Consider the following 13,705-nt stretch of genomic DNA (forward strand, 5'->3'; position numbering starts at 1 on the left):
AGGACTCTGTACTTCCACTTCAGGGGGTGGGGGTTTGATCCTTGGTGGGGGAACTGATGAGATCCCACATGCTGTGCGGTGCAGCCAAAAAATAAAAAAAAACAAAACGAAAAAACTCACGTATATTTTTCACGCTTGCTCTGCCTCTCACCTGCCCACCTCCCAAATCTGGATAAAAATGTACAGTGTGCTTTACAAATTCATAGAAAATACTGACAAAGCAAGTCCAAAGAGAGGCCTGCCCGAAGAGGCAGCACCTCCTGTAGGCAAGGATGGTGCCAGCCAGACTCCATGGCTGAACCAGCTCCGACAGCTCTTAGGTCTCAATATCTGCTGTTGCAGAACTTCCATCACCTCTCCCTCACCTCACCCCACCCGTGCTTGAGAACGTGAGGAACAGAGGTTTCACGGAAAGCATCTAACACCTTGTACAGCACAGGCATGACTGCTGAGAACACAAACCAGCTCTCAGGAGCTGGGGCAGCTGCCCGGTGCGCAAGGGGGCGGGGGCAGCTCACACACGAGGAGGGGTTCCCAGGTGACCAGGCCTCAGGCTCTAGGACTGTAGACACTCCCTTGATGGACACAGGGCTCGGGAGGCCACCAGGGGCCAGAGTAGACCTCCTGTGTCCCCACTGGGGGCTGCCCAGCCACTTGGCCCCTGGCTCGGGGGTCCCTGCTGGCCCCTCACAGCCCAGGCTTCAGCTCTCTGCCCCTCCCAGACTGTCAGCCCCTGTCACCTGAGGTGTTCACGAGTTGTTAAGAAGGTCTTCCTACTGTTTCATGGGGTTTCTGAAAGGAGTACAATTCACTTGACACAAGAGGCTTTTTAAACTTCTACTGTCCACCAGGCATCCAGCTGTCTCGGGCAGCACCCGGCCAGGATCTGCAGCCTGAGCATTCAGATTCCCACCGACGCGTCCCTACCGGCTGGGTATTCACGGCGCAGCACCGGTGGCTCTCACTCTGTGCCGAGACCCTGACCCGCCCCGCACAACGTGTGGGCCCCACCCTCACACCACGTTTTGCAGGGATGCTTCCACCTTGTGAATCACAGGAGACTCTGTCTTGTTTGTTCAGAATTTTAACGAGAATTGTTCACCATTTTGGAAAAAAAAATCACATCACCCACAGTAATACCTATATCAGGTACATTTTCCTCGTCACTTTCTCAGCATCTAGTACAACTGTCCCCAAGCACTGACTTGCTTAACCACAAACGATCTTACGACATCCCACTGCACCCCTTTCTTCCTCCTTTACATTACCGAAGTATGTATACGTATGTGTGTGTTTTAGTTCCTAGTGTGGGTAGAACAGATGATCTACTAACTTCACTCCTTTTCAGGACAGTAAAGGGGATGCTGCAGAGCACTGGTCCTGCCGGCCTCCTACCCCATTTCTGCATCGCTGGCCTTGCACCCAGCAGGGAGGAGCTAAGCACCAAGCAGCTCACCAGCTCTGGGAAAACGTGACAGGCTGGAGAGGCAGGAGCACTGTAACTGCCTGGCTGCTGATGCTGCCGCCTGTGCAACAGGTGCTTCAGAGCACAGACTCAAGAGATGGGGGAGGCAGAAGGAAGAAGGCTACCAAAAAGGTCACTCAAGTTTCATCTTTTTTTTTTAAAGATTTTTAACAAATATTTTCTTTCTTTTATTTATTTATTTAGTTTGTTTGGCTGTGTTGGGTCTTCGTTGCTGTGCGCAGGCTTTCTCTAGTTGCGGAGAACGGGGGCTACTCTTCATTGTGGTGTGCAGGTTTTTCATTGCGGTGGTTTCTCTTGCTGCGGAGCATGGGCTCTAGGCGTGTGGGCTTCAGGAGTTGTGGCACGTGGGCTCAGCAGTTGTGACTCATGGGCTCTAGAGCGCAGGCTCAGTAGTTGCGGCGCATGGGCTTAGTTGCTCCGCAGCATGTGGGATCTTCCCGGACCAGGGCTCGAACTCTACATTGGCAGGCGGATTCTTAACCACTGCGCCACCAGGGAATTCCTCAAGTCTCATCTTGACAGCTGCTCACATCCTAGTGATTTGGGGAGTCTACCGGGCACCCCCACAGGCCCCCCGAGACAGGGACACACAGGAGGAAGGCTGAGTGCTGGGTGGCACTGACCAGCAGGACACACCCCTGTCTTTGCAGCCTCCCATATTCGGGCATGGGGCGTTTCCACCTGAGTGGGGCATCCACAGCCACGGCTCCAGCCTGTCAAGGACAACCTGACCTGGTGCAGAAGCCACGTTCCTTGGGCTCCTTTTCTCCCGCACGGCCGGTCCTCCCTCAGGAGTCACACTTCCCACATCTGTTGGCACCAACTCAGAACAAAAGACCCCTAGAAAATTCATCTTCACTCCACCCCTAGGAAATTACAAGGTAATCAGGGCAAAGGGAACAAACCAAGTTAGTTTGCAGCTTCAGCTTGTGCGTACAAACCAAGACTGCAGATGTTTCAAAGCCTAGTTGTCCATCACTCCTAGGGAGCAGAAGCCAGTGAGAATGAAGACCACTAGGCACAGCCTGACTGACCCTGGGTGGAGGCATTTCCCACATACCTGTCCAGGCTCAACTCAGACCCACCTGCAGGGAATGGCAAGGAGGGACATCCCACCACACAGCACATCCCCCAACCTCTCTTCTGTCTTTATGTCTATTCAGTCAACACTAAGTGCCTAACCATCCAGCTACTTTCCAACAACATGAAAAGCCACAGGACAACTTGTTAAAAATTCATAACAAAGAACAAAAACTGAGTGATAAAAGACTGAGTTAGGAATGAAAGAGAAAATGTTAATCAATGCCTTCCTCTGCAGTATTAAATCCAGCACCTGAAACTGGCAGCCCTAGGCTAAGCGGTCCTCCTGGACATGCCTGACCATCCTTTATGCATCCTCCCAAGGGGGAGGCCACAGCACAGGCCTCTGTCAAGGCCACACACCTCGCACCACGGCGTGCGTGGAGACAGAGGAGGGTCTCAGAACAGTGTGTGGGCACTAGCAGGTGGGCACAGGTCCCGCCTCCCGGCACTCCCACCCCAAACATGCCCCTCCCGAGGGTAGTGGGATCTGAGACTGGCTTCTGACCCTTGGAATAGGGCCGAGTGACGACGTCCCCTCCGTGATCACGTTGCACAGGACTGTCCTGCTGCTCCGTGAAGCAAGCCGTGCCGGGGAGAGGCCCATGGCCAGGAAGGAGGGTGGCCGGCTGCTGCCAACAACCACATAAGCTCAGAAGGGATTCTGCCCCAGCCCACACCTGGGCACAGCCTGTGAGAGACAGAGGTCCTGTGAGGCCCGGCCAAGCCATGCCCAGATTCCTGACCCACAGGAACTGGGCGCTAATAAGTAGGTGCTGTTTTAGGCCACTCAGTTTGTGGTATTTCTTGGTTGGGTTGAATTCCACAGACTGGGACTTCCAAACAGCAGACATTTATCTCCCACTGTCTGGAGACTGGGAGTCCAAGACCACAGTGGCTGCAGATTCTGTGCCTGGTGGGGCGGCTTCCCGCTGTGTCCTCAGGGGCAGAGGGGGTGAGGGAACTCTCCAGGGTCTCTTTTACAAGGACAACAACGCGCCCTCCTGACCTGATCACCTCCTGAAGGCCCCACCTCCTAAGACCACCACCTAAAAGTCAGGTGTAAGTGTGTGAATTTGGGGGGACACATGTTCAGTCCACAGCAGTTAACTAATCCTGGCAGCATCTCGCAGAAATGCAAATGTGCACTCCTCCGACCAGCCTGTAAAACCCTACCAACACAAAATAACAAAAAGAACCTTTCATCAGGCTGTGGTGGGAGAGTCCTAGTCCCTGGAACCTGGGGACATGCTTCCCACAGGGCAGAGGGGCTTTGCAGATGTGATGGGTTATGGGCCTCAAGAAGGGAGAGGACCCTTGGTTACCCGGGTGGGCCCAATGTCATCTGGAGCCCTCAGAGTGGGGACCCTTTGCCGGTGAGTCTGACAGATGAGACGGAAGGACGGCTGACCTGGCTTTGGAGGTGGAGGAGGGGGACATGGTGAAGAGTGCAGGTGACCCTGAGAAGCTGGGACAGCCCTCTGTTCACAGCCAGCAAAGGAACAGGGACCTTGGTCCTACACTGTGACTGATCACTACACCTACAGAACAGTAAGATGACGAGGTACAGCAGCAACAGAGAGGGAACGTCTCAGGGTACCAGTAACCGACGGTATTCACCTCAGCATCGTTTTCTATTATAAACAGACTCAATACAGGCTAAAAATCCACCCACTGGGAGGATTTAACAGGAGGTGATCCACAGGATGGAATGCTGTATGGCCCTCAGCATGGCGAGGACGGAAGCAGGATATAGAGCGAACACAACTCTCATACCCTCCTGATGGGATAGAAACTGCTTAACTGCTCTGGACCACTGGGTGGTATCTACTAAGGCTGCACCTGCAGCCCAGCAACTCCACCCCTCACTGCTTCCCATACAGAAACACAGACACTCACTCACCAAAAACACGTGTGAGAATTTTCACAGCAGCACTACTCAGAGTGACCCAAACACGGAAAGTCTCCCAAAGCCCATGTGCAGAGTAGATGAATACACTGCCGTCCTCATGCGTGGAACGCTGCACACAAAGGAGGCATGAACCACAACTACACACAGCGACGTGGCCGAAGCCCACACGACACGGGGAGAGAAAGAAGCCACACACAACTATACACCGTGTGGTTCCGCTCATAGAAAAACACCAGAAATGCAAACCAGTCTGTGATGTAAAGGTCAGCGGTGGCCAGGTCTGGGGCAGGGGGTGTAGTCTGCAAAGAGTGGAGGGAGGTGATGGCTTCTCAGGTGAGTGCACCTGTCAGCACAGCCACTGAACTGCAGGCCTTACACAGATACAGGTTCTGGGTTACATAAATTACACCTCAATAAAGCTGATTAAAAGGGAAAGAGGCTGACAACAGCCGAGGCTGGCCAAGATGTAGAGCCACAGAACTCTACGTGTTGCCGGTAGGGACTCAAAATGAAAGGTCACTTCAGGACCCAGTCTGACCACTCCCTGTACGGGAAGCAGACACACACATGGCCAGCAACCCCACTCCCAGAGACAGGCACACATGAGGATTTGTGCGTTTGAATGTCTCATGTCACTGAACCAGACACTTACAAAAGGGCCAACATGATAAATGTGTATTTCACCACAAAAAAATATTTCTTTTTAATTTTAAAGGATTTGTACAAGAATGTTCATAGCAGCATCATTCACAGTAGCCAAAATCAGGAAACCCAAACCGTATTGATAGGTAAATGGACAAACAAACTGGGTGCCTGCGTGCACAGGAGTGCCACCAGGGATAGGACGGCACTCGCTGCAGTATGCGAATGTGAATGGACTTGCTGAGCTGAACGAGCAGATGAGAAAGGCCATGCTGTATGGTTCCACTTACAGGAAGTGCTGGCAAAAGGAACATAGAGGCACAAGAAGCAGGCCAGTGGGGACCCGAAGGGGCACGAGAGAATCACATTTAACGTGCTGACCACGCGGACGTTCTAGGGACAAGGACGATCTGCTGGCTCCAGCACCTGCCCTTCTCCAGACAGGGTCGGCACCACGGGTGCATGTGCCAGCCTGCCGCCAGGGCTGCTCAGGAACAGAGAGGACACAGAGGCACCTCATACAATTCAAGACGTCCTTGTATGCTGGCACATGGGATGGGGAGCAGCTCGAGGGCGGTTTGTGGGCTGGTTTCCTCAATGCCTTAAAAACCACACCAGACCAAACCAAAGCAAAAGCTTTCTGCCGTCCATAAAGAGCAAGCACACTTCGCACACAACACCTGGCGAAACCCGGAACATTATAAAAACAAACAAACACAACTACTCATAACCCCAAAACTCAAAGGTTACCATTAACATTCTCCTAGATTTCACTCGACGATTCTGTCCTTCATCTTACATACATTTATACACTATGTAATTCGACATGCTTTTTTTCCCCACTTAACAAGATAACAGAGAGATTTCCCCATATCATTGAATATTCATTAAATATTGTTCCAAACCAGCATTTTTAAAGGCCCTATAATATCTCACTCTACAGATATACCATATGTCCCCTGCCAGACCCCTGGGCTGCTTCAAGTTTTTCATTTTTATTAAAAAAAAAAAAAAAAAAAAAAAAAAGGGTTTCCCTGGTGGCGCAGTGGTTGAGAGTCCGCCTGTCGATGCAGGGGACACGGGTTCGTGCCCCAGTCTGGGAAGATCCCACATGCCGCGGAGCGGCTGGGCCCGTGAGCCATGGCCGCTGAGCCTGCGCATCCAGAGCCTGTGCTCTGCAGCGGGAGAGGCCACAATAGTGAGAGGCCCGTGTACCGCAAAAAAAAAAAAAGCCTTGCTTTTCTCCACTTGTGTCCCCTTATGTTCCCTAGGATAGACTCTTGATCACTTGGTGGAAAGGGAAGTGTCTCACAGCTTCGGACACAGGCTGCTGAGTCCCCCGGCAAGATGGCCAGCGCCATCAGACTTGCTCTGTGAGGAGCTCCCGGGTGAATGTTCCATCCTGCTGGATTTTAAGGTTAAACATCTTCCATGTATTCTTCACCAGGACCTCCTCTCTGAAGGGTCTACGTGTTGCCAAGTGACTTGAAGTATGGAAGATACTCCCAGCAATGACAACACAATCAAGCTGTTCCTGCTTGTTGAGGGGCCTCATCGCTGCCGACTGGGACCCAACCTGTGTGCGCAAAACTGTGCGCATGTGTGTGCCTGCACATGTGTGTGCCTGTGCATGTGTGAGCCAGTGAGCATGGGCCGCGCTGAAAGGGGCCTCTGCCGGCCACGCCGCACCGGAGCCCGTGCTCAGGGACACACCTCCTCCTGCCCCAACTACGTCAGCAGGAAAATCAGACTCAGCTCCCAACACACTCCAGCAGTTTGAGGACTAACAACATCGGACTCAGGAAGAGAGAGAGGCCTAAACAAGGGGAAGCAGAGATCAATGCAAAACAACTGGCTAAAACTAGGGGACTGCTATAAGCCACACCAGCCCAGGGCTTAGGAGGCAATGGCCAACAGCGGCAGGTGGGCAAAGTGGCCAGGCAACGCTGCTGCCGAGTTGGAGCTCCCAAATCCTCCGTGGTGGCTTCTGGACCTAAACACAGACCCTCAGCACCCTGTTAGACATCTCCGTGTTCCAAGGCTGCACAAAGCATCTTATGTCCCTGTTATCAGCCCTCCCAGCAAGATGCTGCACAGACCTCATCTGCAGGCACCCACCCTACCTCTGCCCAGGTGATAGACAACCACTGCCCAGGAAGGTGCAGGCCGGCAACAGCTCAGCTTACTCCCTCAAGAACCGCTTCAGTCCCAGCGCATCTGCCCAACCCCAGGGACCACAGTGCTGCGCTCTGATTCACAGGACACACCGGGTGGCCTCCTGGGCTCACAAACATGTGTTTATCACCAGCCAAGACCTTTGCCCAGGGGTGACACTGACTCCCTCGCCCAGACCTGGCACCTGGCTGCCTGTGGAGAGCCGGTCCATGTCCAGGGCTCGGGCCGTCTCCACTCTGTTCTTCCTCTCTGTATGCTGGCCTCCTGACACCACACCCTCTGCACTCCTTGGCTAAACCTTGGTTAGACTCCTCCTCACTTTCCTTCCCTCCTCACGATTCTGGAAGCCTGTCTGCCAAGCAGCCCTCCTCCTGTGTGAACAGCTTCCCTCTTCTGCGTTCTAGCCAAAGGGCCGTGAAGAGCCGAGGCTGCCTGATCACGCCCCACCGCCTCCATCAGCATCAGTTTACCCCGTTAGCTCTGTTCCCCTATCCCTCCTCTACCTTCTGAAAGACATATGTCCACAGCCAACGAGGTCCTGGACATTCTGACCTCCGCAGAAGAAAATCGTGCAGCACTGTGGACACCGGAGTCTGTCCGTCACTATCAGACCCCAATCATGACCGGAAAACCTAGGTTACCACCTTACCCTCAGAGTTCAAGTTCACTTTATTCACTTTTATTTCCCAGCTCATTCCCAAAGGACTTAAACGGCCCACCTTCCCACACTAAGGGTGACCCCGCACACCCGGTTTTGGCGCGGACGGCCCCATCTCGGTCTCTGATGCCTGCACTCAGTCCCAACACCCTTCTCCCGAGTGCCCAGGGCAGTAAATCCAGGCCCACCCGCCATCTCTCCCTCCCTTCGCGCATTCCTTTTGCAGCTCACTCCAAGCAAGGGTGCCGGACACTGAGACCTTCCCCACTTTCTCCAAGCGCCTGATGGACGACGCCCTGACTGATGTGGCCCCAGGCCCCACGACACCCTGTAAGCGGCGTGTCCCCACACTAGATGCTCCCCGCTCCCCGGCCTGGCTGCAACCCTGCCTCCTCCTCCTCCTCCCCCACTCAGGCCCAGACCAGGTAAGTGGCCAGCTCTTCACGGACCAGCCACCATGCACCTTGCCAATTCCAATTCAAAGAGAACAGGGGCCAAAAGTGCCCCAGGACCCTTCCCACCTGCTTCCCCACCCCCTCTTAAGATTTCCTTCCTGAAACACACTTCTACCTGGTTCATCATCCAAACCACAAACACTCTTGCTGATGCGAACAATGATATCATGTGTGCACGACACAACACAGCAGCATTGCTAGGACCACGCAACCCCTCGAGGGAGACCAGCTCTGCGCTGCCCGCGCCTGCCACTGAAGCCTCCGCTGTCCTCTGCTCAAACTTACGGCATGTGCTGAAAGCTGGGGAAAGTCTTTCTAAAACTGAAAATATTCTAGCTACACACTTAACTATTACCTGAAAATCTAGAAAAAGCCATGCCTATCCAAATTACAAATCAACGTAACTAGCATAATCCAAAGCAGGTACCAAAATCCATCCCTCAAAGCCTGCCATCCTCTTGGGTAGGGTAGGTTGGTCTTTACACCACATGTAGCATGTGAGTACCTCCCACAAAGGGGCAGAGTAGAGGAATCCCGCCAGGCGTGCAGATGGGTCTACGTGTGACCCTGGCTTCCAGAAACTTCTCTGGAAACTGGTGGTTTGCTGTCCTGGTTAGTGGCTGACCCTGGGCACTCTTGGGGCTCTGCTCTGCTGGCACACCCAGGAGAGAGGCAGGCAGAGCAGGAGCACTGCAGTGAAGTTAGAACAAATGGGCCTTGGTGACTGGTCCCAGGCCCCAGAGCAGAGGGAGGGGCCCCAGGACCTGGGACAGAAATGCCAAGAGGGCAAGAAAGTGCAGGGAGAAAAGAAAGAGCTCAGCTTGGGATGCACTGAGGACAGGAAGCGCTGGAGGGGAGGGTTGTGGTCATCAGAGAGAGGAGCCAGGCCCAGGCCCAGGGTGGAGGCGAGGGTAAGGGCCCAAGAGTGAGTGGTGAGAAGGGGTCACCCCCGCAACCACAGTGCCGGGGCTCCTGGCAGCCAGACTTTAACTGGGGGCGCTCAGCGCCCAGCTGCCCAGCGCTGCCTGAGCCTCGGTTCTTCACCTATAAAATGGGAGGATACTGGTGTCTCATCCAGGGTGGTGGGGAGGAAAGGATGAGGAGTGCCTGGCACACATCACATTTGGGCCCACACCTCACCTCAGAATCTCGCACCTCCCAGAGGAAAGGCAAACCCAAGAAAACCACCCAGAAAAATGGGTGAAATCCAGACACCGGCACCCAGGCAAGCACAGAGAAAGAGAAGGGACTGGGAGGGGTTGTGTGGTGACCATCAGCACAGGGGTGCCACACCAAGCTGCTCCCTGCACCTCCCGTGTGCAGCTCTCAAGCTCGCACTGGGGACAAAGCAGTGGAGAAAACACCAGGTGTGCACAGTCCAGCACGAGAGCATCTGAAGATGCAGTTTCCCTTAGCTCTTCACTGAGGACAGAAACCAACTTACAGCCAGAGAAACACCTGGAACTGTCCAGGGACATGGTGACGCACTGGCACGCTGGGGCGCAGGCACACAGCATCGCTGGGTCCCAGAAACAGAAACAGCCAGCAGGCCCCACAGGTTCAGGGAAGACCTCCACACTGGCCATGCTTTGTGCACACCCGTCACAGTCATGCTGATCCTCCGGCCATCAGACCTCCTTCCTTCCTTCCTTCCCCCACGCCCTGGGCTCAAAGGAGGCGAGCTCCCACCAACACTGACCCCGAGGAGTGGACAGCGAGGATGGAGTTATGCCCACTCTCTAGCCTTCCAGGACGTGGGCACATCAACCACGATGTGTTTTCCTGTAGGCCCCCAACCCTCCATGTGAAGACTCTTGGGAACCAGGGTACGGAGAATGGAATTGCCTTAACCGAGGCTGTTCACCGCCCTCGGTAGAGTGGGAAGGGCCCAAGCATGGCAGCAGAACACTTCCCGAGCTCCGGGGCGCACCCGGAATGCAGCCTCGGTGCCAACACTAGCCTGGCGCCCCAAGGGCCCACCAGCATGGAGCAGACTCTGGCGCTGCGCTGGGGAGAAGCTGCTTCCAGAGCCTGGCCCTCCCTCCTGCCAGCTTCCACCATGCAGACTCCTGCTGCCCATGCTCTGAGCCTAACTAGCCAGCGGCCGGCCCTCAGGAGCCTTAACAACGCCGCCGCCGCCACCGCTGCCAAGTCCTGACGCGGGTACAGACCCCTCCCCTCAGATCACTACTGGGTATTAAGAGAAAGGAAATCAGAGCTCCTCAGGGGAGCGAGCTGATGCCCTGACCGAAAGGACTGTCTAAGAGGGGGCTCTCCTCACCGGTCTGGCAGACGGCCGTCCCGCTGGCCCAGGTCACTGTGAGTCCCTCCGTCTCCACCACCTCAGGCAGGCCTCAGCCCTGCTTCGGTCAACGTGTCACAGGAAGTGCGGCAACACATCACTCCCTGACAGCGGGGACAGGAGGCGGGTCCCCCTCTCCACCTGTGGCTGTGTGTCCCCAAGCACTCGCTGCACCCGGCTAGAGGACCCTCGGAAGCAGTGATCACGTCCTGGGAAACCGCTGCCGCCCTGACGGAGCCCAGGCCCTCACGCTCTGCCGGACACACACCGCCAGCTTCCTGGGCGCGGGGCTCTGGGAAGCAACAGCACCTCTGGGGAGGCAACTAAAGCGCCCACCATCTGCATCTGGAGGAACACCTGGCAGTGGCGGTGAAGGGGCTGGCTCAGCCCCGGAGACCTCCTGCTTTCCCTCCCGCCCCTAAAACGAACCCAGGGCCCTGCTTTCCTGGCCTTCGCTGGGGCTGGGAGCATGTGCTCGGGGAAGCGGCACAGCCCCCAGCAGGAAGGGTGCTCGGCCAGCCCAGGTAACCCCACGACCCTAACGAGTCCTAAAACGAAAGGGTGGGAAAGCAGCGCCCACACTCTCGGCCGCTACAGGCAAGCAGTTTAGCAAACAGTCGCCGCTCGCGGTGGTCAGGCGGGACCGACAACAGCCCAAGACACAAAGCCACAAAGGGTGTGCAGAATGAGGACGCCAAGAAGCAGAATTCGTCAGGAAAGACAGCCCAGCCAGGAGCACGAAGGTCCTCGGGGAGGGAGGGCCCGTGAGCCTGGGAGGGGCCGCAGGGGTACCGGCCACAGGGCCGCACTGGTCCCTTCAACCGCGGAAGCTGAGGAGAGCTCAGGCAGGTGCCAGTGACGGGTATTTGCTGTGTATTTTGGCCACACGTCCAGAAATCTGGAGAGAACATTTAATCCCGTCAGGAACGGTTATCTTCCTCCAGCACAAGGCATTGATGCTCTGAGCCCTGAGCCAACGGCTTGCCTTTGAGTACACCCAGGTATGCACACCTGGTGCGGACCCGCGACCAAAGAAAAGCCCTTCTTCCTCTGGAGGCCCGCGGCCAAATCTCCGCCCCCAAAGACGCTGCGGGCCCCAGAGGGCCTCGGCGAGCTCGGGTCGCTGCTCCCCCGGCCCCCGCCCGGCCCCGGCTCGAGACCAGGCGGACGGCAGGTCGCCGGGCGGTGCCAGGTGCGCGCAGCGGCCCGCCGGCCGGCCTTACCATTACTGTAGGCGTACGGGGACTCGGCCGCGCCGTCCTGCAGGCTCTCCAGGATCTCACCCTTGCCCACGTCGCTGTCGCCCACCAGCAGGAACTTGAGCAGGTAGTCGTAGCTCTTGACCGGGCTGCCCTGCGTCCCCATCGTCGCTCACGCGCGCGCGGGCCTCGCCCGCATGCCCACTGCGCCGCGGAGCCCGGCGGCGGAGGCCTCCGACCGACCTGCGGGCGCCGACGCGGGTAAGCGGGGCCGGCGGACGGCGAGGCCGCCCCGCCCGCACCTGTTCCACCGCCCCCGCCTGGACTCTTCTTACTCAGCCTCAGCGCCGCCGCCGCCGCCCCGCCGCTTCCCGCACAGCGCCGCGCAGACCCGCCGCTCCGCCCCGCCCCACGCGGCGTCATTGGCCGCCTGCCACCTCCTTTCCCGCGACCATTGGCCGTTGCCCACGTCCGTCAGCACCACTAGCGCCCCAGCCCCCTCCCCGCTTCCCAGACTTCGCTGCGAGACCTCCGCTCGCCCCGCCCCGTCACCGCCCCGCCACCACACTGTTGCCATAGGTCACCCACTGCCCCCCCTTCCCGCGGCCATTGGCCCGTGCGCACGTCCATCACACATGCCCCGCCCCCACCGCTTCCCACGCAGCTCAGCGAAGCCTCCGGTTGCCCCGTCCCATCGTCGCCCCGCCCCTCCTTCCAGCCGTCGCCATTGGCCCTTCGCCTCCCGCTTTCCAAGAAACAGTGGTCCGCCTCCACGTCCGTCACAGCACTACCGCCCCCGTCGCTTCCCGCAGAGCATCCCAGACTCACCAGCAACCCTGCCCACTGCCCCCGCAACTCCTCACGGCCCTCGCCCGCCCCCTCCCCTTCGCCATTGGCCACCGCTGCCGATCTTCCCAGAGCCACTGGACCGTCCGCACGTCGATCACAGCCCTTTAAGCCCGCCCTGCTCACCCCGAGCTTCCCGCTCCCTTCCGAGACGCTCACCAATCAGGAACTTGGAACTCCAGGTTGTTTGCATACGCCCCCTTCCTTCCGCAGACGGAGCAGGATGGTGGCGGTCCCCGAGTTGAGGTGACGCGGCTGGGTCCAGCAATACTGAACCCCCTAGAAAGCTGTGGCCGCTGCTCCCACAGAGACCCCGGAGAGGACAGCGGGGCCCACCCAGAACAGCGCTCTCGGAAGCCGCTGTCCCGCGGCGGGGGCGCGGCGAGGGCGTGGCAGGGCGTGGCGGGATGAAGGCGGCCAATCGGCGCTCGGGGTGGCCGAGGAGGCGGGACTTCCGTTCCTGCATGGGGGCGGGGCCGAGGGGCGGTGGGGTAAGGTGGGGGTGGACGCGGAGGGGGGGCGCAGGTGGCGGCGGGGTGACGCATGTGTGCTGGCGGGGGCGTAGGGTCCCCAGCTCGGCGGCTCTGCTCTGGCCCCTCGTCTGCCCCTCCCTTGGGCAAGACCTGCAGGTGACAGCGGGGCTCCGAAAGCCCAACGCTGCGGAACGTCGGGGTCAGTGGGCTGGTGGTCCTCCAGCTCCAGAGACGACGGCAGCACCGGCTCTGAGCCTCCTACCCGGGGAAGAATCGGGGTCAGGTCAAGTGGAGGACCCAGGAGGGCCCAGGAAGAGGGTGAGGGCGTGAGGCTCTGAGGCTTGACCAGGGGCACTCGAGGAGCAAGTGACTTTGGGGTTGTTTACAGAATGGGTGGGTTATGAAAAGCGTATGAAGTCGTGCGAAGATACAGTTTTACTCTGCAAGATGGAAAGTGAAGCAAAGTAATACCCTTTT

At 57.4% G+C, this 13,705-nt stretch overlaps 1 protein-coding gene across 6 annotated transcripts in view; it reads right to left on the minus strand.

Annotated features, from left to right (window-relative positions):
* RAB40C (RAB40C, member RAS oncogene family) overlaps positions 1-13,454 on the minus strand; it is a 30,561-nt gene extending 17,107 nt beyond the window's left edge. Inside the window, exons 1-2 of one of the 6 annotated variants that reach the window (XM_033839594.2) lie at positions 12,915-13,046; positions 11,934-12,152 (exon numbers count right to left, since the gene is read on the minus strand). In XM_033839594.2, coding sequence (XP_033695485.1) covers positions 11,934-12,075 — 142 coding nt within the window. In that variant the 5' untranslated portion in view covers positions 12,076-12,152; positions 12,915-13,046. The other 5 variants (XM_033839595.2, XM_033839591.2, XM_033839592.2 and 2 more) reach the window with 5 other exon arrangements.
* Positions 13,455-13,705: the final 251 nt, after the last annotated feature.

This window comes from Tursiops truncatus, chromosome 15 (genome assembly GCF_011762595.2).
Source record: "Tursiops truncatus isolate mTurTru1 chromosome 15, mTurTru1.mat.Y, whole genome shotgun sequence".
Classification (NCBI taxonomy): domain Eukaryota; kingdom Metazoa; phylum Chordata; class Mammalia; order Artiodactyla; family Delphinidae; genus Tursiops; species Tursiops truncatus.